Source organism: Aulonocara sp. 'chitande type north' Nkhata Bay, linkage group LG20 (assembly GCF_057382095.1).
Source record: "Aulonocara sp. 'chitande type north' Nkhata Bay isolate Kocher_YH1m ecotype deep benthic linkage group LG20, A_spYH_male_GT1.1, whole genome shotgun sequence".
In the NCBI taxonomy this organism is placed as follows: Eukaryota; Metazoa; Chordata; class Actinopteri; order Cichliformes; family Cichlidae; genus Aulonocara; species Aulonocara sp. 'chitande type north' Nkhata Bay.
In genome coordinates this window covers 2,766,127-2,791,733 of record NC_141363.1, presented here as the reverse complement: position 1 = coordinate 2,791,733, position 25,607 = coordinate 2,766,127, and the positions used below count along the sequence as shown (strand labels likewise).

Sequence of the window (25,607 nt, the reverse complement as noted above, 5' to 3'; positions counted from 1 at the left end):
GTGTAAGCATGGGTTTGTGGCCATTTTTAGTATTGGCACATATAACTACTTGGAGTGGTGCTTATTTTCGTGCTGTCTCTTGCCCTCAGTACTGTTCATAACCTAGACCTAACTCGACATTCTAATCAAGGTACAAAACTCGTGATGGTCCTCACAACAAGTGAATAATAAAGGCTCATATGAAGACAAACTCTTCAAAAAAGCCTGCAAATCCAAGCCTTCTGGCAGCGTCCCACAGGCTGTTTATGAGCTCTGATTATGGCCCCTGTTAGCCTGGTAGGATTCCTGGCATGTCAGAGGGTTTAACAACATCCAAATCACTGTCTGAGTTCTCTCAGCTCTTCCAGGCAGCCCTGTCTGTCAATTTCTACCACACATACACTCACACAGAACAGGCTCCAACAGCCACAAGGGAATATCAGACTACAGTGAGCAAAGATCCTGTTTTGTCATCACTTACTTTTGCATGCTGTAATTAGTTTTACTAATAACAGTACACATAACAGTTCTTTGATGAACTGTGAAGGCCTTTTGCGATTTAAAGTAAATTGATTTGTTTTTCTTTTAGTCATTTAAAGGGTAGAAAACGCTGTAAAATGCCAGTCACAGACAGCCAAGTTGCTTACTCTGTTTGTCCTCCTGTCTACAACAAAAAATAATTATATATGTGTAGTATTTGCATAGAAGCCATTAGAGGAGACTTCTTGTTATTACTCATTTACAATTTATTGTTTTATCAGCTCTGACTTCATTGAAGTCTGGTCCGTAAAAGCCAAGTGGGAGCACTTAAACACATGCACTTGTTTACACACTGCACATAAAATGCCCATATGTTTGCGAAAATGCATTTGTGCACTTGCCATACTCCTGCACCATATAACAATTTGTTCAGTTAACATTGTAAGGAGATCCCCAGAGAGAGATTAAATTAATGGGATAAATATATGGTGCAGCCACACTCTGATTTATGCACGCTGACAAACACACATATGTCTTGGGCTCAAGGGCCAACTGCTCTTCTTGCTCATGTCTGGTCCACAGCTCCATTCACTTCCTCGGATTTCAGCTCCTTGTGCTGCTGCAGAGACGCGTTTTGCCCTCCACTCAGCCAATCTCTCTGTAAGCCTGCCAGACACTGCCTGACCCGCTGCCAGTAACGGTCTCAGTGTTCAAGGACAGACTCGCTGGGGAGCTGCAAACATTACTGCTGTGCAATTTCAGCTAACAGAGTCTCACTCCATACAAGCAAAACACACATTCACACATGAACTTGTACAAAGATGCTAAAGGAGACGATGTATTGAGACACGGCACGACGCCATGATAAATGCAGTGAAGAATCATTGTATTAGTGATGCAGCCCTGATAGGGGACAAACTGGCTTCATCAGTTACTTCTAATCCTCTTTCATCAGAAGAAGCTACATTCACGAGGAGTTTAGATTAAAGGGTGAACTCTGCATGTTTGCAAGTGTACATATTTAATTAGGAAAACTAAAAAACCTGTCAGTTTTTTTAAACCTAATGTAAAATGAAAGAGTTTAAGATTGCTGAGTCAGACTGCACCAGCTGGAAAACCAGCAGGCAAGAAGCCTCAAACTTGTTTCACATGTTGTAAGAATAATTGTGTGGTTTTGTGCTTTCATACACGTGTTTGCATGTGTATATGTTTGGTTTGTTTAGACTAGAAAATTTAAATGCTTAACTAGAGGTAATGATGCAGTCCTCTGCACCTCGAGGCCTACAGATGCGTAGCAGAAGGCAGCTGAGACAGCACTTTCACTCCAGCCCGACAAAGTCAATCCCCCCCGCTCTCTCTTTCTTATCCCTTTCTCTCCCACTCACTCTAATCCAAACTTCGGCGACTCCATCTGGTAACATAGTCTTCAAAGCAGAAGTCATAATATTTTCTCTGTTTACATTCAGTTGACATAAAGCTTGATGAAATCGCAGAGGTGTCAAATAATGCCCAAATTAGCATGTGGAAGTGTGGAGGAAGGTAGAAAAGCACTGCTGTGGAAACCACGGTGAGGGATGGCAAGTAACAGAGCAAAAAAAGTAGCTTAGAGCAATCCCGAAAAGGAGAGCGGCAGAGCTTTAAGTCTCGGAGGAATTTGAAAGCCATAGAAATCCAGTTGCGGATATTAAGAGGCTTAATCTAAGAGCTTGCTGAGGCTGAGTTTTGCTGTTTGGGCCCCATCACTATCATCCTTGACAGAGGTTAGAGAGGAGACGAGAGGGAATAAGGAGGAAAAGGAAGAGAAGCCAGATGGGAGCAATGGGGAGAATAGGAAACTGCGTATCATTAAGGCAGCCTCACATGTTTCTTATAGGCGAATTAAATATTGCGTGTGTGTGTGTGTGCGCGTGTGCATGTGTATCTCTCTGTGTGCAAGGGTACCCTTGCAGTAGTTTTCTTAAGTGACTGCGTTTTTCGATTTCTTTAGAAATCCAGCCAAATGAAGTATGTGGTACTTCTTCTTTCATTCATACTATAATTAGACTCAACTAAGTGATCCAGCTGTAGTGCACAACACAGGATGACATAAAGCAGCGCTGCCTGAGATGGAACTCATTATCATCTAGCTGCAGATGTCTCCCAGGAGAGGAGAGAAGAAGAGAGCACACTGGCAGACAGGTGGATAAGAGGAATCCCCTCTGCCTCTGTGGCATCCTTTTCTTCCTTATGGCATTCCTGTTTCGGGGATGTGAATCATTCAGTCCACAAAACCCTCAACATCATTCCATATGTATTAAAGCAATGTCACACTTTGTAGATTCAGTCTTGCCAACACGTCTGGAAAACCAGAAGATCTGTGCAGCAATCAATGAAAAGCCCTTAACTGACCAAATGCATCTTTTTTCCTCACTGTGTAGAAACTGTATGCTTCTATGGGGCGTCACATAGCTTTGTTCTGTCCACAGAGAGATAATTGCTTTTGCAGTGAAATTATACATTATTGTGCATTTTGGAATTCACCTGCACCTTCCAGGAAACAACTGTACACAGCCTGTATAAAAAGCACATGTTTTTGTTGTTTTTTCCCTTCCTCTCTCTGTCTCTTGCTTTAATTTGTATTCTTTATATCACCTAAAGACACTGTTTAAATTCTCTGTCACACATTTGAGTAAACACACCCCGGAGCCTGGGCTCATGAATGCTGGAAAATACCGTGCATACTTATGTATCTCTGTCTCTTTCTGTGTTTAGGAGGCATCAATCGAGCTGGGGCAGCAGTGCCGACATTCTTACGGACCCCCACAGTGATCCAACCCCACTTGGACATGAAGCCCTTCCTGCAGTTCCCAGTGGAGACCCCCCCTCCTCCACACAGCATGAGCCTCTTCCACAACTTCAATACGGTAAGAGTTGCTGCAGACAACAAGCACAAACACTGCAGCCTTTTAAGTCATCGACTCCAGCGAGAAAAACGCGCGACGCAAAATTGTAAATGTTGTGCTGGGTGCTGGAGGTTACCGCCGTTATGCTTTAACTTGCACTCTTCTCTACGTACAGTTTTGAATGCAATAGTCAGCTTTAAGATATGCTGGAAACAGGACTATTTTCAAAGCCGTAAAATCGTAGCCATATAATTAAAGAACAGTTTTAAGGCCATCCCTATAACTAACAACATCAAACGCCGCAGTTTGTTTGATGTAATATTTTTTTTCTTTTAAAGGAGAGGAGGCTTCCTGTTCCTTCTACCTCAGGCATTTAGATTAGACCATAGAGACATTTACCATTTCACCAACTCAGCATAATGTGGCACCTGCTCCTCCAGACTCCGCTGAACAATGTCAACACATTTCTCATCAGCAATATGCAAATTCACTGAACTGTATATGTACTCTACTGGGGCAATGCTATTTGCGGACCATGGCTTCAACAGGGTTATGTGTCACCCTGGTATATTTAGCTGCAGTCTGCAACAAGACAACATAATAACCTTTCACTAATTGGAAATATCTGGCATGAGCTTTGACCATGCATGGCCCTACAGGGATTGTAACAGGAGTCCAGACACTCTTAAACACATTTTAACAATATAGTCATTTTAATAGGCCTCACCATGACATAAGTGGAAGCATTTTCACTACCAAACTGCACTACACCCAGCAGACATGCATTAATTGAGATACTGAGATTATGCAGGCACTCGGTTTCCATTCTGGCCTCTGTTAGCGTAGCCCTAAAATCATTCTTGCTTGATTTTATTTCCTGTCTTGCTGCCTCTGCAACACTCCCTCTGGACTTCCTCTCACCTATTCTATAACGTCCATCCGCTCACCATCCTCCTTATCAACGAGTCAACTAGGTAGGAAGGCCCACAGGGACACTGTGAATGTTAATAGGTGTTCCTGCTGATGACTGCGAGGTAACCGTTAGTGCTGTTTTACAGCTCTGTGGCCAGGAGATGGGGCCATAAGAGAAGCTGTAAGGGCATTCTGACCTTACAGCGTACTCATAGTACATTCAAAAGCATGAAGAAATGACTCACTAATATATCACTGTTGGTGTTTGCAAGGAGAGCTTCTGTTGCCTGAAGTGTATGACATAATCTCACATTTTATTAGATATGCGGCATGTATGTGGTGTAAATATGCTGCAGATATGAAAACCGCTTTGTTTGCCCCTATATGAGGCTCTGTTTTAACGTTTTGCTGGGATATCCTAGCTTTACACTTTCCCAGAGTTTATTATGTTCAATGTAGTGCTGTGAAGATGAGTAAATTTATACAGGAAGATCTAGAATAAGAGAGTAAGTGTCCACAGCTCCATTTAGATCTTATACTGTTTTGTTTTGGAGGTTTTTATATGGATTGTTAGGCTGAACTGGGGCTATTTCACATAACATTTCAAGTGCTTTTGATGTTTCCTGGCGCTTTTCTGCACCATTGCACAGTAACACATTATGATCCACAAAATATCTCAATGAAGGTACAGCACTGCAGTGAGCTGACAGCTAGTTGTTCCATCATTCTGCCTTAATAAGTGATCTGTGCTGAGTTTGTACAGCCTTAATGAGGCTCTACTTCACATTGAGGGTTATTAGCCCCATAGCGGAGGAATGGCCTCTCCTAAAGCCATATACAGCTTTTAATAGTCCTTTAATGTGATTTGTCCTCCACCTGCCTGTCTCGTGCAATGTGCCTGTAGACAATGATGAGGCTGAATTATTTATCTGCATCAGCTGGTACTGATACAGACATAAAACTGCTCATAAAACTCTGAGTAAAACTCAGAGTTGTGTTGCCTGCACTGTTTGCTGAAGCTACACAATCACAAGACTTCTTGGTCCAGTATAATCATGTGCAGTTGTTGAATCTTAACTACTATATATATATCTTTTCTCACTCTCCCCCTAACAAAAATAATTGTAGTACAGCAAGACATGACTAATAGCTCATTATCTAAACAGTACACATTTATGTTTTGTCCAGCACCACATGTGGCCCTGTCATCACTTTGGTGTGAATATGTCACATCCAATAAATATTTGTCTAGCTAGAGTTTCATGCAAGTGTGAGTTCTGGGTTTGTGGGGGAGATGCCGGCTACAGTGGTGGATGACGACATTCGATGGATGGTGTGAATTAAAGATGGGAATTGCTCTGCCTCCTCCAGTTCATCAGGACTGTAGGCCTTCCACTTTATCATTTCCTTTTATCAGTGCTCGCATGTTTTTCTAGCAGCTTGAAAGGACACGGCTGTGGCGCTCTTGTACACCTGAGTCACATGTGAACCTCAGCTCTGGCTCATAGGTAGTAAAAACAAAGCTGAACTTACACTGAAAACCTAAAGGAAGCCTAAACAGCAAAGTCAGGAATCAAGAAGTTGATTAGCTAAGAACCTGACCTATGAGAATAATTGATAAAAAAAACTGTTATCAGTAAATTATTATCAATATCCATACCAAGGCTATTCAGCACTCCTAGAAGAGTGAGAGTTTGGCAGGAGGAGAGTAGGATACATAATCCTGGGTGCACATGGGCAGACTGACAGACCATGGGGAAGAGAGGGAGAGGGAGAGAGGGAGGAGAAAACTGGAAAGCAGAGAAGGAAGTGCATTAAAGTGGAGTGTGAGGCAGAGAGGGAATGTAGTTAAGAATAGAGGAGGAGGAGACTGAAAAAAGGGACAGGCACTTGTTAGGTCATGTGTTGAAAAAAGAAGTAAGGGAGAGATTTCTCTTAAAGCATCTCAAAAGAGAAGCAGACGGTGTGCTGAAAGGAAATAAAGATATCGCAGCTACCAATGCTTCACTAGGCATAAGCTCAGTTTTTGTGAGCTAGTCTGTATTCAGCGTTGACCACCTACCAAACAGGCTGAATGAGTAAGGATAGTGCACCACAAGCTCTGAGCCTTGCACATGCTGAGACCCAAACACATACCTCGGCCAGCAGTACACACACAGGAGGACCAATGCAGCTCCAAGCTTCTACAGACAAAGAGGAGATGAAGGTAAGTACCTAAAATTCAAAGAGCTTGTCACATTTTTGTCGGTCCAACTGTGTCTTAAACTGGGCCAGCTTAAACGTAATGCTGAATTTGTGCTTCAAAGGCTGTTTTCGTCTGGCACAGTGTGGACCTTACTGTGACTGTCACAATGGCTCTACTGAGAGTCATGCTGTAGTGCACTCTCCCCTGGTGGGTTTTAGCTGATCAAACGAACTAAAGAAAGACTAACTAAGACCGAATGGAAACACAGTAAAGAATGGGAAGAAAATCAGAACTGTAGAAAATGAAAGATGAAAAGAAACTCTAGAACAGAGGATGTTGGTGAGTTAGGACGTGTGTCATTGTGCAGTGTTGGATGATGCTTGGGTGATATTTGAGTGTTTGGAGTTTTAAGGCTGCATGGAGCTGTTGGCATGACTGCCGAGTGATGCTAAAGTCAGCGGTCTGCGGTCTGTGTGCTTTGCTTACCTCACCACATTCACACAGCTCCACAATAACATGAAGTTTCCATTATTTTCCCAGATAAATGTAAACTTTGTAATATGTTTGATTTCTATTTTTTTATGAGAATGTACAGTTACAGTTATGGATGTTCACAAAATTATACGAGCGAGTTTTGGAAAATCCCTCTGCAGTTACATCATAGTGCTCTCCTCCTATTTCATGAGAACATGTTTTGGAGAGCGTTTGGAGAAGAGGCCATGCGAGCAACATTCCAAAGACATTTGCTGGCAGCTGGACTGTGTTTTCAACAGCTGAATTAACTGGATGGGTCATAACTGACCCACACCCAGACTGGTGGAATGACTGCGGAGAAGCCCATGATTCATGCGGTTACGCCACCAGGCAGGTTCAAATTCTTGCTAAACTCTATCTAGTCTGGGTCACATTATGGACACTGAGAGAAAGAAATTTTTCTACACTTTGGAAAGATTTGATAAAACACAGTGTCACTTTTTAAAAATTAATAGGAAGCTTAATGCAGTCCTGGTGTGGAAGTTTGTGCTGGCTAAAGCTTAGTTCTTGTTGTTTAGATGTTCACACAGTAAACATTTGTAATTGTTCAATATATCTTCCACCCCCACCCCAGCCCTCCCCATTAATCTGTCCTCACAGCCAGAGCAGCAGAGCTTTCTTTATACAGTTTCTTGGGAGAGAAACAGAGACAGTGTTGGAACGTGGAAAAGAGATAAGCATGCTTGATGTGAGGATGTCCAACTTGGGCCTCTTTCTCTTTCCCTCCAACTCTCTACTCTTCTTTTTCTCATTCGCTCACTCATTCTCTCCTCCAGATGGTATGTTTCTGTGCCTTCCGGCCACAGCTGGGTGGCTGAAATGTCTTGAGGCTCCTCCCCTTGATCTTTTATTTTTCTTTATTTTTGCTTCTTTTTGTTGGGAGTTGCCAAGCAACGAGCACTGTGCAAAAAAAACAAACTTATTTGAGTCTAAGTAACAACAATATTTGTTTAAGCCCCTTCTATCCTGTCCTTCACTCCTCGGGATGTTGAGCTGCTTCTATATTGGATGAGACTGTGCCTCTCAGTGTAACAAGGCTTAAAGAAAAGCTTAGTAAATAGTCCAAAATACAGTAATGAATCAAAAGTGAGTTATTTTGCATCTGCCTGGCACTGCATTATGCTTTCATTACTCTTGGTGGACACACTTGAACGTTTCCTCGCTGTCTTTTGAATTCAAAATACAAAGTTTTGTATCCTTTTGTTCTTCAGGCCACGGATTTTTTTGCTTCATTCTTCTTGCATACCCGCGCACTGCTACATCAGTCTTTGTTTATGATTGTTGCTTACTTTAGCTGTAGACAGTTGTCTGAGGCTGAAATATAAGCCAGCCACTGAATCCAGAGTAATGCTAAGGTCAACCAACAGTGATTGCTTGATAAATTCGGCTTCAAACACAAACAGTCCAGTACGGGCCGGGTCTTTTGTGTCTGGGACAGAATTTATATGGGCAGCTTAACTACTGAGGGCTGCTAAGCAAGTTAGTTAAATTTATACAAGGTGCTTAACACCACAGAGATGATGGATGTCCCAGCTGAAGCAATTAGCACAGGGACAGTATTATACTACAATGTAGTGAGGATCCAGAACCATCAGATTCCTAATCGTGGGGATGCAACAGGTGTCTCGGTTGTAGCAACAAACTGTCAACACTGCTGACCACTGTTTGCTGAAGTGAATTACAGATATCATCGAACAGACTCTGCAACCGCTCTTTAACTGTGAACCTTATGCATTCTGCATGTGGTCATTTTGGTTTAGTCTATTGCACGTTATGACAGCTTGGCCCATTGAGCTGTGGCACCAGTGTGAATTATAGCTGCTCTCTGTCTTTCACTCGCAGATGGACCCGGTGCAAAAGGCTGTGATCAACCACACATTTGGAGTTCCTCTGATCAAGACCAAGCGACCAGTCATCTCCTGTAACGTCTGCCAGATCCGCTTCAACTCAGAGGTAAATAAATAAATGACGACACACACACACACAACATCACTGCCTCTCATCTTGTTTTCATTTTCTTTATGGCACTGAAAATATTTTATTTTTCTCCAAGTAAGAATCAACCTTTTATTTGTTTCGGAGGACTGTTTGTCCTGGTTTGCTCCCCCTGGAAGCTGGAACTAACAAAGCGGATGTGGTGCGTTTGTTTGGGTTATGTGTTGGCCGTTGCGACCTGACTGGAATTTAATTTGTTTTAAGGCAGCAGTAGTGCACTGCAGCACAGAGGCTTAAGCGGTCCTGACGAATGTGTGAACGAGGAATAAAATTCTGGATTTTCTGTTGTTCATCAGTACTGATAAGTTTGATCTTAAAGTTGTAGATTTCCATTTCTCTCTATAGAAAATATTAAACTTTAAAAAGCTTAATTAATTGGGAACTCCTAATTGGAATTTATTTGCACGTTATACCCTCGGGCAATTCGCAGACACAACTGATGACAAATTAATGAAAGCAAAAAATCATATGGAAGTATTTTATGAGTTGTGATGCCAAATATTTTTTCTGTTTTTTCCTTTTTTGTGTCAACAAATAGGATAGACTCATGACAAAACCAGTACCAAATGTCATATGTGTAGTGTATAATTTGGCTGCAATACTCCCTATTCAGTGTTGCAGACTTCAGGGCCAGGGCGTTCAACCATCCACAATACACAACATTAAGGAGTGGGTCAGGGCTATATATACACATCAGATCTACAATCATGGTTTCCGTGTGGTCAGGGAGCTGCAAGGCTGTAATCATGAAGCTTCTCTTAGCCAGGATCTGTCCTGTATATCTTCACAAGAAACAGGAAACAGTTAACTCGAGATGTTTATATAATGGAATACTTTAAGACCCAAGGATTGAGAGCCAATACTGACTTTTAGTTAAGATGTGTTCTTTTGTATGAAGTTACAATCAATAAAGAATCTGAAGACTTTGAATATTAGATTTTATATTTAAAATATTGCCTAAAGAACAAGAAGGTACTTGCTGTGAAGAACCTAACCTGCTGTCCCCTGAAATCATATGAAGGTTAAAATTTAACCAAAGCAAGCGCAATTATTTAGAAGTATGCAGGGAGCATTTCTGCTTGGAAGCCATGTTCATGTGTGAATGATCTTTACACCAGCACCCTGCAGAGATTAATTTCTTCTCTTTGTCATTCACTGACGTCAGCTTGAGAGTGGTATCTGGTGTGATCTTCTCTGCTCAGGGAAAGGTGACTCTTTTTCCCTTAGTACTATATCAGTGTTTAGTGCAGTGGTGTGCGTTGCCAAGTTTGGGAGATATCAGGCTGTAGAGATGTCTGCTTTCTCTTGAATCTAATAAAACAGATGAGCATTTGGTGGTCAGAGAATCAAAGAAATACTTTTCTTTTCAAATCCAGCATCAGTATTTTTCTCATTCTGGGTAGGTGGATGCAGGGCCTGTGTGGTGGCTGTAGTTTGGAAAAACACAACAAAGTTTATTTGATGGCTACTAGAAAAAGATGTTGTTACTGTCAAAAATATGCAAAGCAACTAACATTGCCAAAACTCAGCCGCTCACCCCAAAATAACGTAAATGGATAAACAACACTACAAGCCAAGTAAAATATGTGTTACGACCGATTCAAAAGCCACAACATAAAGTAAAAACTGACAGAGATTGTAGAGCTATTGTTTAAAAATGACATAAAAATCTCAGCTAAAGCTTACAGCCCACAATGAGAAAAAAAAAGTCTAGTCCAAGTGGACCTTGGGGATGCCTATGTCCACACCTCATCAAATATACAATAAGCAATAAGCAATTAAGCCTTCTGGCAGTATTACTGCAAGGAGAGTAGATAGCAGGGGGATATATCATGTAAATTTAATTCGGCTATATACTGTCCCTTTAATCGAGTAAAAGTCTTGTTAATAAGTTAGTGTTTTTCCAGATCAGCTTTAACTCCCATTACCTGGACAGGTAAAAACATACTGCAGTACATCATCAATGTCAGACTTGCAGTCTTGCCCTAGGTGTGACTCCCCATCCACACTTTTTGCATCTCAGGCGTACAAGGCTGATGGGGTGGGTGGGCGAGTGGGCAGCGTGGACAAGTTATTGAATGCGATCACTTGAGAATGAGGCAATGTAGGAGCTTTAAATTGAAAGCATAGGTGTATCTACTAAAATCTCAGGCGAGTTTGAATCACAGCGATCTCGTCCCCAAGGTCAAAGTTTCCTTAAATTCTTGTGAATGGGATAAGTCCAGAATGTGGCTATTTAGAACTTTTAAATTGATACCATTTATGTATCTACTGGGAGAATGAGAGGAATACAGGCAGATGCCAGTATTTTTGTTTTTATTTGGAGATTATGTATTCTCCAAACACGCTCCTTCCGGTTGTCATCTATATAGGTTCCTCCAGTTCTGCAAGCTGTTCATTCTCGTTTACGTGCCCCACCCTTCCTCCCTCCTTGTTCTCAATTCTTTGACTTCTTCATTTCTATTTAGTGCGTGGGGATCTGCCGGGCCCGGGAGCCATTGCCAGTCCCCTTCGAGGCCTTTCACCAAACCGCAGCTCGATTCATGTCAAAGCATTCACTTACCTACTAAAACACTGTCAAACCTAAAATGAGGACGTGGGCCTCTGAGCTAGTGAAATCAAATTCAAATGAATATATGATGGATGAAGATAATGCAGTGAGAAATACTTCAGGAGAATCTGATGTTGCATTCTCAGCTTCATTTTCAAGCTCGGGCACTGTCCTTGATGTAGACATTCTTTTCCTTTATCTGCCACATGTGAGCTGAAAACATTTTGGGTCAAAGAAGAAAGCGAGTGGGCTTTTTATGGAATGTCATGGCTACTGTATTTGTCTTGCTTTACCTCCTGTCTCCCACCCACGTTCTCTTCATTTCCCACATCATTTTGCCATCATTTCTTTCATCCCATATGATCATTCTCTACTGTCTCTCTCTCTCCAAAGAACCTTTTCCCCTTCTTGCTGGCTGTCTCCCTCTCTCATGCTGCATTATTTACTGTGTGGAAATGCCCAAAATTGCCTGCCACTACTTATTATAAGATGCATTCGTCAAGGGCATGGATTAGTGTCTGGCTCTGACAGCCCCAGTGCATGTTGGGAAAGTGGTAGAGAGGAGACTTGAAGGGGAGGGGCAGGAGGAAAGGATAAGGGGGGAGACAGTTTGTGCCCCATTGTCTCTGCATTGTGTGTGTCCGTGTAAAGAACTTAATGGTGGTTTATGCAGAATAACCTTGATGCCACGCTGCATTAGTGACATCACAGGCTCTGTGGAGCTGCATTGACCAGCGTCACAACTGCTGCAGTATGCTGATATGCATCTCTTATTTTCATCCGCTTCCTCCCTGCTCACGTCACGTTTATCTTTTCTCCTCCAACCATATTCACTTCGCTTCTTGCTTGCTTTTTGTCTCTCTTTTCTTTTTCTCCCTCTCTTCCTATTTCTTCCTTTAGAAATGCAGCTCTGCAGTAGCTCTGCTTTAATAACACAACTCCCCCCTCAGAGTGATGATCATGTAGGAAAGCAGTTGTTCACTTCAAACTCTCTGCATAATGAAACACATGCATCACAAACTGGCGTGGTGCAGTTTTTATTCTCTCTGAGATTTGTGTCTCTTTATATCCTTTCCATTCTGAGAGCAGCTTTTTTTGCGTTTACCTTCTCTGACTTTCAGTTTCCTGTGCTTCCTTTTCCCTTCATTCTCCCTCCCTCCTCTCCGCCCAGGACCTCATAGTGACACTCAGCTGCTTGGTAGTTGATCCCTTTGACTTGCTGGGAGAAGTCAAGAAAACCTCTGTGCCCGCTTTGCCACGCACTGCCATATACCTTTTAATCTTCCCACATTCCCCTCTTCATCATGAGAGATTACTTCTCTTTCAGCAGTCTACACCTCCACCCCTTTCTGCCTGCATGCAGCTCTCTCCACCTTGATCTGTAGGCTTTGCAAGTGCAGGTCCTTAAGACCCCTTTGACAGGGTACAGTTACAGCCTGATGTGTCATCCTGGTTTAAAAGAAACATGTGATCTTCTTACTTGCTTCAGCCAGTGCTCAGTGTTTGCCATGCCAGCTCGTTTGATAGATGCTGCCAGGCACAGGCACACACTCCCACAGACACACACAAAGCAAATATAGACAACAGGGTTCGGTAACATTACTCATCACCCCCTGCCTGTTTTGCCGAGCCAGTCTATCGCCACACTTGAGCCTCTGGTCAGCACGATGTCCTAAGTGTCAGTCAAATTCCTGAGGCAGCTGTCAATGACTCATCCCTGGTAACCAACTGTAATCCTGCTACTTAATAAATATCTTCATCATTGGTCCCTTGATGCAATCGTTTGGCCGACACAGCACGTGCCATGGCACATCAGTTCACTTCACTTACAAGTGCAGTACTGACTGAATATGTCTGTATCAGCAAGTAGCTACTTATTTTTTCATAGTTGGACACATACTGTGAGAGAGGGGTGATGAAAAAATAATCCTATATTTGTGTGAGTGTGAGTGTGAGTGTGTGAGAGGGAGTCAGTGAGCCAATGAAATAACGTGTGTTTCTGTTTTATAGTCACCATACTGTGAAGCCAGACAGCTATGTATAGCAACCCCGCATCACATACGCCGCATTTTACCCGACTTCCAAACATCTGTGCAGTAACACAGAGGCTAGAAACAGACTCCCATAATGTCCCATATTCTCTTCACAAATAACTCGCTTGTTTACTCAGTGAGCAAACACATTAGGCAGTAGAGAGCATGTCATCAGGAGATTGGACACAGTGACTTCCATAATAAATCTCTGCAGCATTTTTTGTCTTTGCTGGAATGCCGGCTGAGCGTGCAGATCCTTATTTTATATTTCCTGCCAGATATTAAAGACAACAGCATTGATGCCGTGTAGTAAGATGATGTATATTAAGATAAGATAAGATAAGATAACCTTTATTAGTCCCACACGTGGGAAATTTGTTTTGTTTTTTTTCTCCAAGACTGATATTCTCCAAGACTGTGCATATTCTATAAGAAAGGGAAGAAAGGGAAGGCTTAGAAATGGACTAATGCGCCCTCTGGTCTTATATGGCAGTTTCCTGATCCTTTAGTTAGCAGGCATGGCAACTTCAGCCAATCCTCCACATAACCTATACTGTTAATGTTTCAACACACACCTTCATAATTTGTTCTTAATTCAAATAAGGGGACAAGGAGGGCAGGCAGTCACTTCATCATTGCATCTCTCTTAATATCTTGCATGTAATCTATCTCTCTGTTCACTGCCTGCTGCTCATCATGACTTTAGTCCCCAGAGTATATTAAATATCGTGCTGTCATAATGGCATGCATGCATGCCAGGTGCCACACCGAGTCTAATTCCACCCTGTTATATACCTGGCATCTTGGCATCGGTGTTCACTGATGAAATAACTTGTTTTCCTTTCCATGCTCTTCTTTAGAGCCAGGCAGAAGCCCACTACAAAGGGAACCGCCATGCCAGGAGAGTCAAAGGCATCGAGACCTCTAAGAGTCGTCCTCAAGAAGGAGACAAACCTCACACCCTGCCCCCCACCTCCTCCCCATCTCCGCCTGGAGCTCCTGGCGCAGCCCCAGACAGTGAGCCCAGCAAAGCAGGTGAGAGAACAGAAAACTACTGCCACAAGCAAAAACTGGGAAAAGGCTCGGGAGGAACCTTGTTGAAATAATCATTTCAGTCCACGCAGGATGTTCGGCAGCTTATGGTCTTTGTCAGAAAATGAATAGAAAAATATGCAAGAATAACAAAAGTGTCTAATCACAGTGGCTCCGCAGCGTATTGCTGTTTTTATGAGCATCTCGTCTCTATTTGTCATCGGATTTAGCCGCAGCACATCTTATAGTAGACAGTGCGGTTCCACAAACTGCTGAGACTGATAATGACTGTCCCACCTAAAATCTAAAAAATAAACATTTAATTTGGAAGATTAATAGCTGAACACATTTTTTAGTTGCCAGTATTGGGGGAGTCTTTTAAGTATAATTGTAATGAGAGTTCAGATGAAAATGTTGAAATTCAGAATATCGGGAAAGTTGCTTTGACCTTTAGGAGTTGGAAATAGCTGAAGCAATAAGTTCAAATTGCCTTTACTGCCTAGTCACAAAAACATATATTATTAAACCTAATTGAGCCTTCAAGCTCAAGTAGGCAGAATTATACAAAAGGAAAACAACCCCAACAAAATTTGAAAATAGACTGCCCTCCTCCTGCAGCTCTCCACTCTCTTTCTCAATACCCCGCCTAATAAAAGTATGTCCAGTCTGATAAAAGACAGACTTTTGGCTTCATGTGGGATTCAAGCTCTGCTTTTCCTCACCTGATCAGGTCTGAATTTAATTGGCCAGAGTCTTTCATAATGGATTAGTTTTTTCAGACAAGAGGATATTCAGGAGTCTATTTCCCATTCAAAACAATTACAATATGCCACAAAGTTTGTATGAATTTTCTTTTTTCCACTGACATCCAGACTATTTTGGCTTTTCCCAACTATGCTTCAAAACTTTTGGTCATTTAAAAAAATCCTTTTCAGTCACAGTAGGGTGTAGTAGAAGTAGACCTCTTACACTGAAATCAAACATGACATGAAAGGCTGATCGAATCATCATTACTGTGCCAGAGTTAATCTTCTGTGTTAGTCAAGATAAACAGCAAGACTTTATTTAGTTGTTCTATCTAAATCTGGTTTGTGTCAGTCCATTTAGTCTATGAGCAGGAGAACATGGTATGGCAACATGGCAGTTTCTCTGCATCAACCGCTCTGTGGTGTGTGGTGTGTCTTTGTACAGTAGTAAGCTACTGGGAGGTACCACACCATGTATACCACATTCAACATAGACTACGTTGCCTGACCATCCACTTGTCAGTAAAGAGTCCTAAGACTGATTAAGACAAATGAATAAACGAAAATCTCATCCAGCCTTTAAAAGGACAGAAACAGCAGCTGATCTGACTTTAATGAAAAGTAATTAACTGTAAGCAGATTAATTTATTAGTTAATATGATGCAAGGCGTGATCAAAGCAGTGCAAGATCTTTCTTTAGCAAAGGATCTTTAACTTTGTTCCCGTTGTCTTAGTCTTTCCTTTATCCCTCTGGTTCATCTTTGCATTTCACAGTATAATTTAGAGGCTGGGTTCTGTGCGCGTCTGCCATTCTTCTCTGTGCACCAAACATTTCCATTCCCTTAGTGCCACCACTCTGGTCTCGGATCAAACGCCAGCCAATGAACAGACCAGTCGTGTTTTGGTGACATTTACAAAGGTTTCTGTAGCCTACTGTTTACCAGACATTTCCACCTTATTGATGGGAGGGAACAGAGCAAACACGATAAATTAAAAGATGAAACTCAGGTCCAGAAAAAGCCTCAATACAGCATGCCAGAGCGAAGAAGCAAAGGTTTTCACATTTCAGTGTCTCTTTCTGTCCATGAACATAACACTTAAGGTTTTCTTATAGTTAGTCTCAGGCAAGTACCAAGGCCAGTCCTTTGTGCTGTCTTCCCTCATAGGGGATCTAAGGTCAGCTAAGATAAGTCCTCATTAGTGAAGCTTCCTGCAGTGAACTCCTAGATCATGAGAAGCCGAACAAGCTTGCAATGATCGAGCTCTGAAAGTAGCAACATGTGAAAAATGCCTTTTTCCAACCAAGGGTCTTTCTTGTGACCTTGGAACCTTGCCTCTTCCTGATTTTTTTGCATGCTTGTTTGTGTGTATATATGTTCGTGTATGCATGCCCTGAGTGTGATCTCAGTGGTTGGGTGGGGGGGGGGGGGTCTCTCGGAGGAGAGCCAGATGTCCATTTCAAAACTGGGAAACTACTGTCTGGGGAACAGACATTTTTTTGGGCTGTGGAGTTTTGGTGGAATTCACCTCATAACATAGAGCAGTATTTGTCTTTGATGCTGAGCAACATTTCTTATCAACAGCTTCTTTGTTGCTCTCAGATTTCATACAATATCAATGTCATTTTAGACATTCAGATAGTCTGGGCTACTATCAGATATATCGTTTGTGAAAAAGAATTCACCATAATTTGTGATTAACATATCAAAAACAGAGTACATATACATACTTGCTGAGGGCCGAAACAGTGATAGGTTATTCAATATTGTTTAAAGAGTGCTTCTTGAACCTTACAGATTTTCAGAGCAGGTCGTGAGTTTTACACCAGTCAAAGGATATGTGGTTAGCGTTGTCCCCAAAAAAGGAGGCACTTGGCTCTGAGAAATTTGGACTGGTGAGCTGAGGTTTGGCTGAGCCTGCAAGTGATGGAGAGCCAGCTGTTGTACTGGAGAGAAACTCTGGTCTTCCCTCCTTCCTTCCTTTCCTCTTTCTCCCTCTGCCGTCTGACACTCCCATCCTAATGAGGGGCTCTGTTAAAACCACCCTGATATTATAGCACTCTTTGGTCCACACAAACATTCACAGGCGCACACACCCAAGGTCAATTAAACAGATGACTTTCATGTGAGGGTTCAAATTGCATGGCTATGAGGTGACTGTAGTATTGAGTTACACTGAGCTAATGTTTGCTCCATCCTCTGTCTGTTTATTGTTAGCATTTGAGTCTAATTGAGGAAATCTGGGAATTCACAAGCTTTTTACCTCCTTTGTGAATTATTTGATGAAACTGCCTGAAATAACAGTACCTGATATGGGATGACTGTGTGGGTGTGTTTATGTGTGTGTCCGTGTGTGTATGACTCAGGGTTCGGATGCAGGCCAGACAGGGAAAAGGCACCCAAATGCATTATGAATGTGGCTCAACTCTTGTAAGGCCAGCATTGAGTTTCGTAGCTCGTTAATCATTGAGAATGGGCATGATGGGGGCAGTGGTGACACTCAGAGTCATCCTGCCTATGGCACACATGTAACACACACACAAAGAGACAAACCGCTCACACTTAAAGTCAGTACACTAGTCCTGCCGTAAACCTCCTGGCAGTTTTGCCTGACAAGTAAGATGATGACTTATAACTCTAAATACTGCAAGCATCTTTTTATGGGGGTGGGGGAACATTGGATCCATGAGGGGGGAGGGTGGGGATTATATTACATTAGTTTCTTTTGGCATTTAAAGTAAACAAAGCAAAAGTATCCCTGTGTAATTTTCCACCTACACACAACAGAATCATACCAACAATAACTCTCTTGTTTCAGTAAATAGACTGGTTTTTATATAACGCTTTTCTACTCTAAGTCAAACACTTTTTTACAGCTTGGCTCATTTACCCATTCACACCCATTTAAACAAGCACTTTTTCTTCTGCTTTTCCTATGCAAGTGCTATCTATCATTAACACATATTCATATGGGTTAGTTTCATGCCCAAAGATACAGTCTGGAGACTGTGCCAGGGCTCGAACCACAGACCACCAACCACCAACCTTCTGATTAGTAGGTGACCTGCACTACCTCCCAAGCCACAGCCACATACATGCAGTTTATGTGCTTTATATATGGTGTGTAAACATCACGCTGTATCAAATAATATTATATCAGACAAAATAAATGTTCACACTTCAGGAATAGGGATTAAGGATATGGATTGAAGAAAACACTGTATTAAATCCTGCAGCTTAAACAACAAAACTTTTCCACATGGACAGCATACCATACCAGCTTTAATTTCCTGAAGTGGATCAAGGCAATACAGGCATAGCAGGCCATAGTGTAAAGCATCTGGATTGAGTTATCCTTCTGTTGACCTCTCCCCATGAATAACACTGTCTTCTGTTGTAATTTGAGGTCAGCTAGCAGAGAGAATGGTCAGTTAGCCAATAGAGAGCCAAGTCTCATTAGAGAGTATCCTGTACTCTTAAACAATGGAGTAACTGACAGTGGGAATCTTGGGGTAAGAAAAAATAGCGCTTTGTATTGCTACCCTGAGAGGATGTTTCATGATTTAAATTTTAGTCAGTAAAAATGACATAAAAATATTTAATATAATGAAATATGATTTTCAGTGGATTGTGAATTGTTTTGGCCTGGAAGCCTAAAGGGGGAAAAGTGCATGACACATTTACCGTAGTGCTGTGTAAGGTGCAATAGTGACTGGATGTTGGTTTGGTGTGGCAGAACTCCAGGCCATCATGGATCATGAAGTCCCTCATTACTATTTGGCCAGCCAACACCATTCCCACTTGATTTTAACCAAAACCAAATGTTATAGATGTGGATTTGGGGTTTGTTTCTTAACATTTCTTTGCACAGACACGTGCCTAAGTGTGCATAAAGCTCATAACAGTGCGGATAACTACTTTGGTTTTTCTGTTATGCTGCCTTTTTGCACTTACAGGTACAAGCTCTTTACTCAGCTTAACATGTTCAGTCAGTGCTGTGAAAAAGTGGGCATATTATGAGTCATAAACCTCAAACAGCACTTTGATCCAGGACTGCTTTATGGGATCCTCAATGCCACATAGAGCTAGAGATAGTCCTTTTTTTCTTCTTTTTAACGGAACATCTGTTTGAGAAATGCTCTGTGCAGCCAGCAGCTCTGCAGCTGGAAACTTCCAATCTGGAAAGAGAGGGAATTCTAATCTTGGAAAGTAGTGGAATGGAAAGCACTTACAATGGCATCTTCATGAGAGATGATGCAATGGGGTAGCCAGGCCAGAATATACCAAACAATATAAAGTCATAAGACTAAAAGTGGAACAATAGATAAACATATCATGGTCTCTGTCATGTGAAAAAATCACATGCTCTGTGAACGCATGATAGAATCTATAAAAGGAAGTTAAGCAATTAGAGTGAATTTTTGTTTTCTTCCCAGAAAATATCATATATCATCCCTTTAGTACCCTAATCCATAGAGACCTGGTTTTGACGCTGTATCCTGTGGAGTGGAGTTTGGAGAAAGACCTTATAGTCCCTGCTAATGAGGGTAGCTCTGAATACTCCATCCAAATTTAGATGTCTTTCTTCAGCTGACACTGAGTGCTTAGTGAATGCTGAAAGCTCAAAGGTATGTGGGTGGCTAGTCCGAAACGTATACTGTATATAAACATGTTGTGCGATAAATACAGAAAATGTAACCATGAACATGTGCAGTGAGGAAGCTATAGAAAGAAAATCAGAGGGCATGGAAAAGAAAAAGTGAGAGGAGCGCTCACTTAAAGATATTTTCTTTGGATTGCATGTATTGCTCGTTGACAAAGCAAATGCCATTATTACTTCTATCCCAGCCAAAAATAACGGGGGTGGGACAGAGGGGAAAAGCCAAAACATGCTCAGGTTCAATTATCTGCTTCCTTGGAAACATTTCAATAAGATGAGCCCACAGCACTGACAAATTGACTTGAAAACTTCAAAAAGCTTGGAAACATTAAACGCTTGCCCATCCGTTCTTATATTTGGGTCATATGGTTTCCTCCTCTGATCTACTTTATGTGTAACTCAAATTAAAAGGAACTCTTTTGACCAATTATGGGTTGCAGTATAGGAAATAAAAAGCACTTCTAAATGTGCTTTATGCGCTTTATGTTGGTTGTTCTGATCTATAGAGCAGACTTTGGCTTCCATATTTAATTGGGAGTGGTAGGGATGTGGTTACACAGAGTTTCCATGTTTTTTTTTATTGCTGTTTGACTTGTGAACTCTTTGTTCTTCGTAATCATCTTTATTTAGTTATTTAGTTTTACATTTAATGTGTTACTTTCAAGCTGGGGTAGGCTCCAGCTATGGTAAGGATTAGCAGAAGACAATGGATGGATGGATGTGACTTTCATTATAATTTCCTTTGTTTGTCTGTTTTGTTTTTGTTTGTTTTGTTTTTTTTTTAGATGAAGCACGGCCTATGTCACGGATAAATGGACCCTTACTGGCACCGGGGCCCCTTCCACCTCTTCAAACCCCACCTACCCCACCCATGGACTCCCCTGTGCCATCAGTGTGCCCTCTCATTCCCACCCCTACTCCTCCACTGGTCCCCCCGACCTCTTCTTCCCCAGGCTGCGGGAGCAGCCTCACCAACTCAGAGCAGGTTGGATCAGGAACCCCGGTTTCAGGAGCCGTTGGCATTTCGGCTTCAAACAGCCCATCCAACCCAGAGACCGAGGAGGACAAGGCCAAGAAGCTGTTGTACTGCGCACTGTGCAAGGTGGCTGTGAATTCCTTGTCACAACTGGAGGCGCACAACAAAGGTCAGTAATCTCTGAGCAATGATATGCTGAAATAGTTGAGCTTTCCTGAATTTAGCGGGAAATACAGTCATCTGGAATTAACTGTGGCGCCTTTCTTGTTCTGATTAAGTTTGGCTTGGATTCCTCTCTGTTTGCACAAGCCACAGTGTTTTTGATGGAAACAAAATGTATCACATCCTGACTGGACTTTAGCCAAGAAATACACATGCAAACACTTGCAGAGATGTTGTTTTGAATTCCTAAGGAAGAAATTAAAAATCACAAAAAGTAGCAAGTCTAAACAATTTGTTTTTATTTTTCTTTTTTTTTGCATTTCCAGATAATCAACTGAAAGAATTGCTCAGTTTGTTGAAAGCCCAGTTTGAATTTCACTGAGGCTGTTGTGCACTTGAATTGGCAGCTATAGTTTTGTATATTTTACAGTGTGTAAGAGTTGTCTTTTAAACAACTCCCAAAGTATCTACTGAGTTCCTGGAATTATCGCAGTAGCCCTAATGCAAATTCAGTAATAATGAGAATGATGATTAAAAACACATTACTGAGTTGTTGTAGCATCTAAAACATACTAAAACAGAAGGTGTTATGTGAAAAAAAATTTAATTTTTGAAGACTTTATGTTATAAATTTACACTCGGTTTTATCAAACCTTAACATATTTAGTGTATTTAAAAATGGCACTGGTAAGTTTCTTTGCTTTTGTTAATTTAGTAGAGAGCATTGTCAATATTAAAGTGATTCATCTGCTAATTAGTATACTTTTAATTGCTTGGCCGCTGTAACCAAGGATTGCTTGTTTTCAAGGGTCATCTGTACCTCACCTGTGTCAGTCCAGTCTTTAATACTGGAATCCCAGCCATTGTCAAGCCTACGTTCTTATTTTACTCTTGGCACAATTAGTGTAAATATACCTTCCCCGCTGAAAGATTCGATTTTAGCAGCGGGGAGCATCCAGAAGAAATGTGATGTTTAAGGTGTTAAAACCACAGCATGAATGAGAAAATAAAAGGAAATGTTGGTTATTGTGTGGGTGAGCTCACCATAATATGGGTTTAAATATTCTGTCAGACGGCTTTCACACGACAACACTTTCATGGTTACATATACCTCGAGGAACTGGCTGCATCCTATAATCCTTTCTGCACTGCATACTTGGATAGCTGCTGCATGTCTCACAGGACAATATGTATGTGCTGGGCTTTCTATCTGTCTTATGGGAGTATAGTATATGCACATGCACATGCATGAAGTACACTTAAACTTCACCACAGACAGAGGCCCCAAATAAACCTTATAAAGGACTGACTCCTCTCTGCTTAGAGTACTCTCAGCCTGAGCCGGCTGAGTCAGACATGAAAGCAGGTGATAAATGCTGCACTTATAATATTGCCATAGCATTCACTAATATGTATATATTACCTTTTGTATATTTTGGAAATTCATATTTTTTGACCCTCTGATTACTAGTTTATCAATTTCCCAAAAACACATCAGTATTTTTGTGTTGTATCTGTCTGCAAGAAAACATTTGCACATTTACTGTGTTTATAGTATTAAAAAAGATCATAGACAGCTTAAACATGATCCTGGGTCAAAGCCTGCTGGCACCCAGTGGGCTCCAGAGTTCAAACCCTGAATGACTAAAAGTTGAAATAGCTAAAACTGCACGAGGAAAGCCATCTGGAAACAATCAAGTTCACTCATTCTAAAAATCAGAGCTGTGTGTATTAGCAGGGTTCAAAAATGGAAGCATATGTCACACAGACACCCAGACATGAACAGTGTGCGTGGCACACCATGACCTGCCCAAAACCATGAAAACAGGAATAAAGATTTGTAAGTCATGTTACTTCATGTAACATTCATGCAACAATGTTGTCCCCTTTTGTTTGGTTTACACCCTGAGTCAACTTTGCAAAGACAAAAAAAAATTCCACTGGGCCAGCCATTGCCAGACCAAAATAGAACAAAAGCAAAAACAGGCACCCAAGAGCACATTTTTGGCCACAAGCAAACCTTTCTCCACACTGAAGCCCACAGCCTCCATGCTCCCCACTTCCACCCCACCCAGATGACTTGTCCAACTTCTGTAACCTTAACACTGTTCAAAGGGAATTTAGGGAGTGGGGCAAATTAGTATTTCAAAGTCAGAGCCAAAGACAGTTGAATGCTGTTTTTCAGTGTAGTGGAGCATTGCAGTAAAATGGAGTGGGAGGTTTCATCCAAGTACAAAATGTGTGATTATTTAATGAGAGACTATTTTAGCACACACAATAATATGCAGTATGCAAAAACATATTTCTCTATGATGTCCTTTTTGCAGCTGCAGCTAGTCGAGGACTTGTCCAAATGAAGAACATATTGTTAATAGGAAATTAGCTTTTTATTTATTTATTTTCATTTTTTGACTCATGACTGAGTAGATAACGTCATGCCAAATGGGCTCTGTCGAGCAAACATCTAAAGGGGCTAATCTGTTTTTATGTCAAACGGCTTCATTTCCGAGAAACGGCTCTAGGAGCTTCAGTAATATATGTCTGGTTGCTACAATCTGCTATGTAACCTGCCCTGTTTCTTTGCTCAGCAGTGTTAATGTTTGGAATAATACTGATCTCTTCAAACGGTACAAAGCAGGGTGCCATGCTCTTACAGCATAACGAATGCCTGATTGAAGAGCCATTTAAAGAGCAGACCAAGCCTGCATCTCATAAAAATGTGCTCCTAAATTTCCAAACACTGACATTTATTGTCAGTATTTTTTAATGTTCTATTAAAGGCTCAGTGATTCACGTTTTCATTGATAATGCCAGATGTGGATCATGGATAATGGATGTAATATTGTACAGTACACACTATTTGGCCTTATCCTACGCACTCCACTGAGTCAAACATCATGAATCACTTATATTATTAGGTTATTATTAGAAAGGCTTTGAGTTGACCTTCCCGATCACTAACTGCACAGATGGGTGACTGCTGCCCTCCTGTGGGGAAAGCTTTGCTCTACAACTTCAGGCAGAATTCATTCTTTCTGTTGTGCTGTGCTATGTGGTTATTCAAGCCAGTGGATTGTAGTTGTGGTTGTTTCTTTTTTTCTGCCATGATGTGACACTTTTCACTGTCTTTGTTCTGCAATGTTAACTACAGAGAAATTCTGTCCAGTCTCATTTTACTTCAGACAGGTGGAAGCAGTATGACTCATATGTTACAATTAATGTTTCGCTGGCACCTTATTATTTCATTTTATTATATTAGCTTTTAAATTCTTTCTTTCTCTGCAGGTACGAAACACAAAACTATCCTGGAGGCACGGAGCGGGCTGGGCCCTATAAAGGCATATCCACGCCTGGGCCCCAAGCCCAGTGGAGAGCAGGGAGGAGGGCCGGTGGACCCCAACACTCAGGAACGAACCTTCCACTGTGAGATCTGCAATGTGCGGGTCAACTCTGAACTGCAACTAAAACAGGTAAGGTAGCAGTGGATATATTTCTGTACCTAAAATCTAAAGATTAGACAGGCATTTAGATTTGATTTTTTTTGTTAAGCACAAGATCAATTCAGTGGTCAATATTCTAAATTTTAAATTATGTTGTTTTATTCATGTTTATTCAAGTTAAACAATTGTGTAATTACATAGCTGTATTTTTTCATTATGTTTTCTCCAGTCAGTGTCCATGGTGTAAGGCAATAGGAAAAGTAATGCAGTTTGCTGTGATCTTTATTTTTTAGCACATATCAAGTCGAAGGCACCGGGATGGTATGGCGGGCAAGCCTAACCCTCTCCTCAGCCGACACAAGAAGCACAGGGGAGCTGATCTAACGGTAACATTTTACTGCTGATTTTTAGCTCCTATGACAAAGCACACCTGAACTCCAGAGATCAGATAGCCAGTGATACTTAAGGACATTAAGGTTGTGAAGCTTTGGAGTTGGTTTGATCTCCACAAAAGCCCATCAGGTGTTCTGTCTTCATCCTCCTACCTCAACCTAACTGAACTTTCTGAATTACAAAAGTGCATGGTGTACAGTTGTTTCACTTGCATGTGTTGACCTTCTGAAACTAATCAATGTTACCCCCCCCCCCCCCCCCCCTCCTTTCTCTCTTGTCTTGTACTGTTATTGATTCTGTTTTTAGTCTTCTTTGACCTTCTCCAAGGATCTCACCAAAGCTTTGGGTGCCGGGCTGTTGCCCAACCCTTTGGCGCTTGCGGCAGCAATGGCCGCCGCTGCGTCCTCAAACCCACTGGCTCTCCGCGCGGCTGCTCCCGCACACCATCCACCTCATCACATTTTGCAAGGCCCGCCTCTCAGCCACGCAATCCTGAGACCTGCCCCGGGGCCCATCCGCACCACTCACGGGCCAATCCTCTTCTCTCCTTACTGACACATAACCATCTGACTTCAGCCAGTCAGGAACATCCACTCCAAAAGCACACTGTGAAGCTACAAACATGATCAACTAACAGCAATTGATAAG

At 41.7% G+C, this 25,607-nt stretch overlaps 1 protein-coding gene across 6 annotated transcripts in view; it reads left to right on the top strand.

The window, feature by feature from the left end:
• Positions 1–25,607, top strand: part of znf385a (zinc finger protein 385A) — a 55,226-nt gene extending 29,619 nt beyond the window's left edge. For 4 of the 6 annotated variants that reach the window (XM_086277416.1, XM_086277417.1, XM_086277419.1 and 1 more), the window contains 7 exons: positions 3,211–3,362; positions 8,815–8,925; positions 14,412–14,586; positions 20,774–21,133; positions 24,412–24,596; positions 24,860–24,952; positions 25,266–25,607. In XM_086277416.1, coding sequence (XP_086133542.1) covers positions 3,211–3,362; positions 8,815–8,925; positions 14,412–14,586; positions 20,774–21,133; positions 24,412–24,596; positions 24,860–24,952; positions 25,266–25,514 — 1,325 coding nt within the window. In that variant the 3' untranslated portion in view covers positions 25,515–25,607. The other 2 variants (XM_086277418.1, XM_086277420.1) reach the window with 2 other exon arrangements.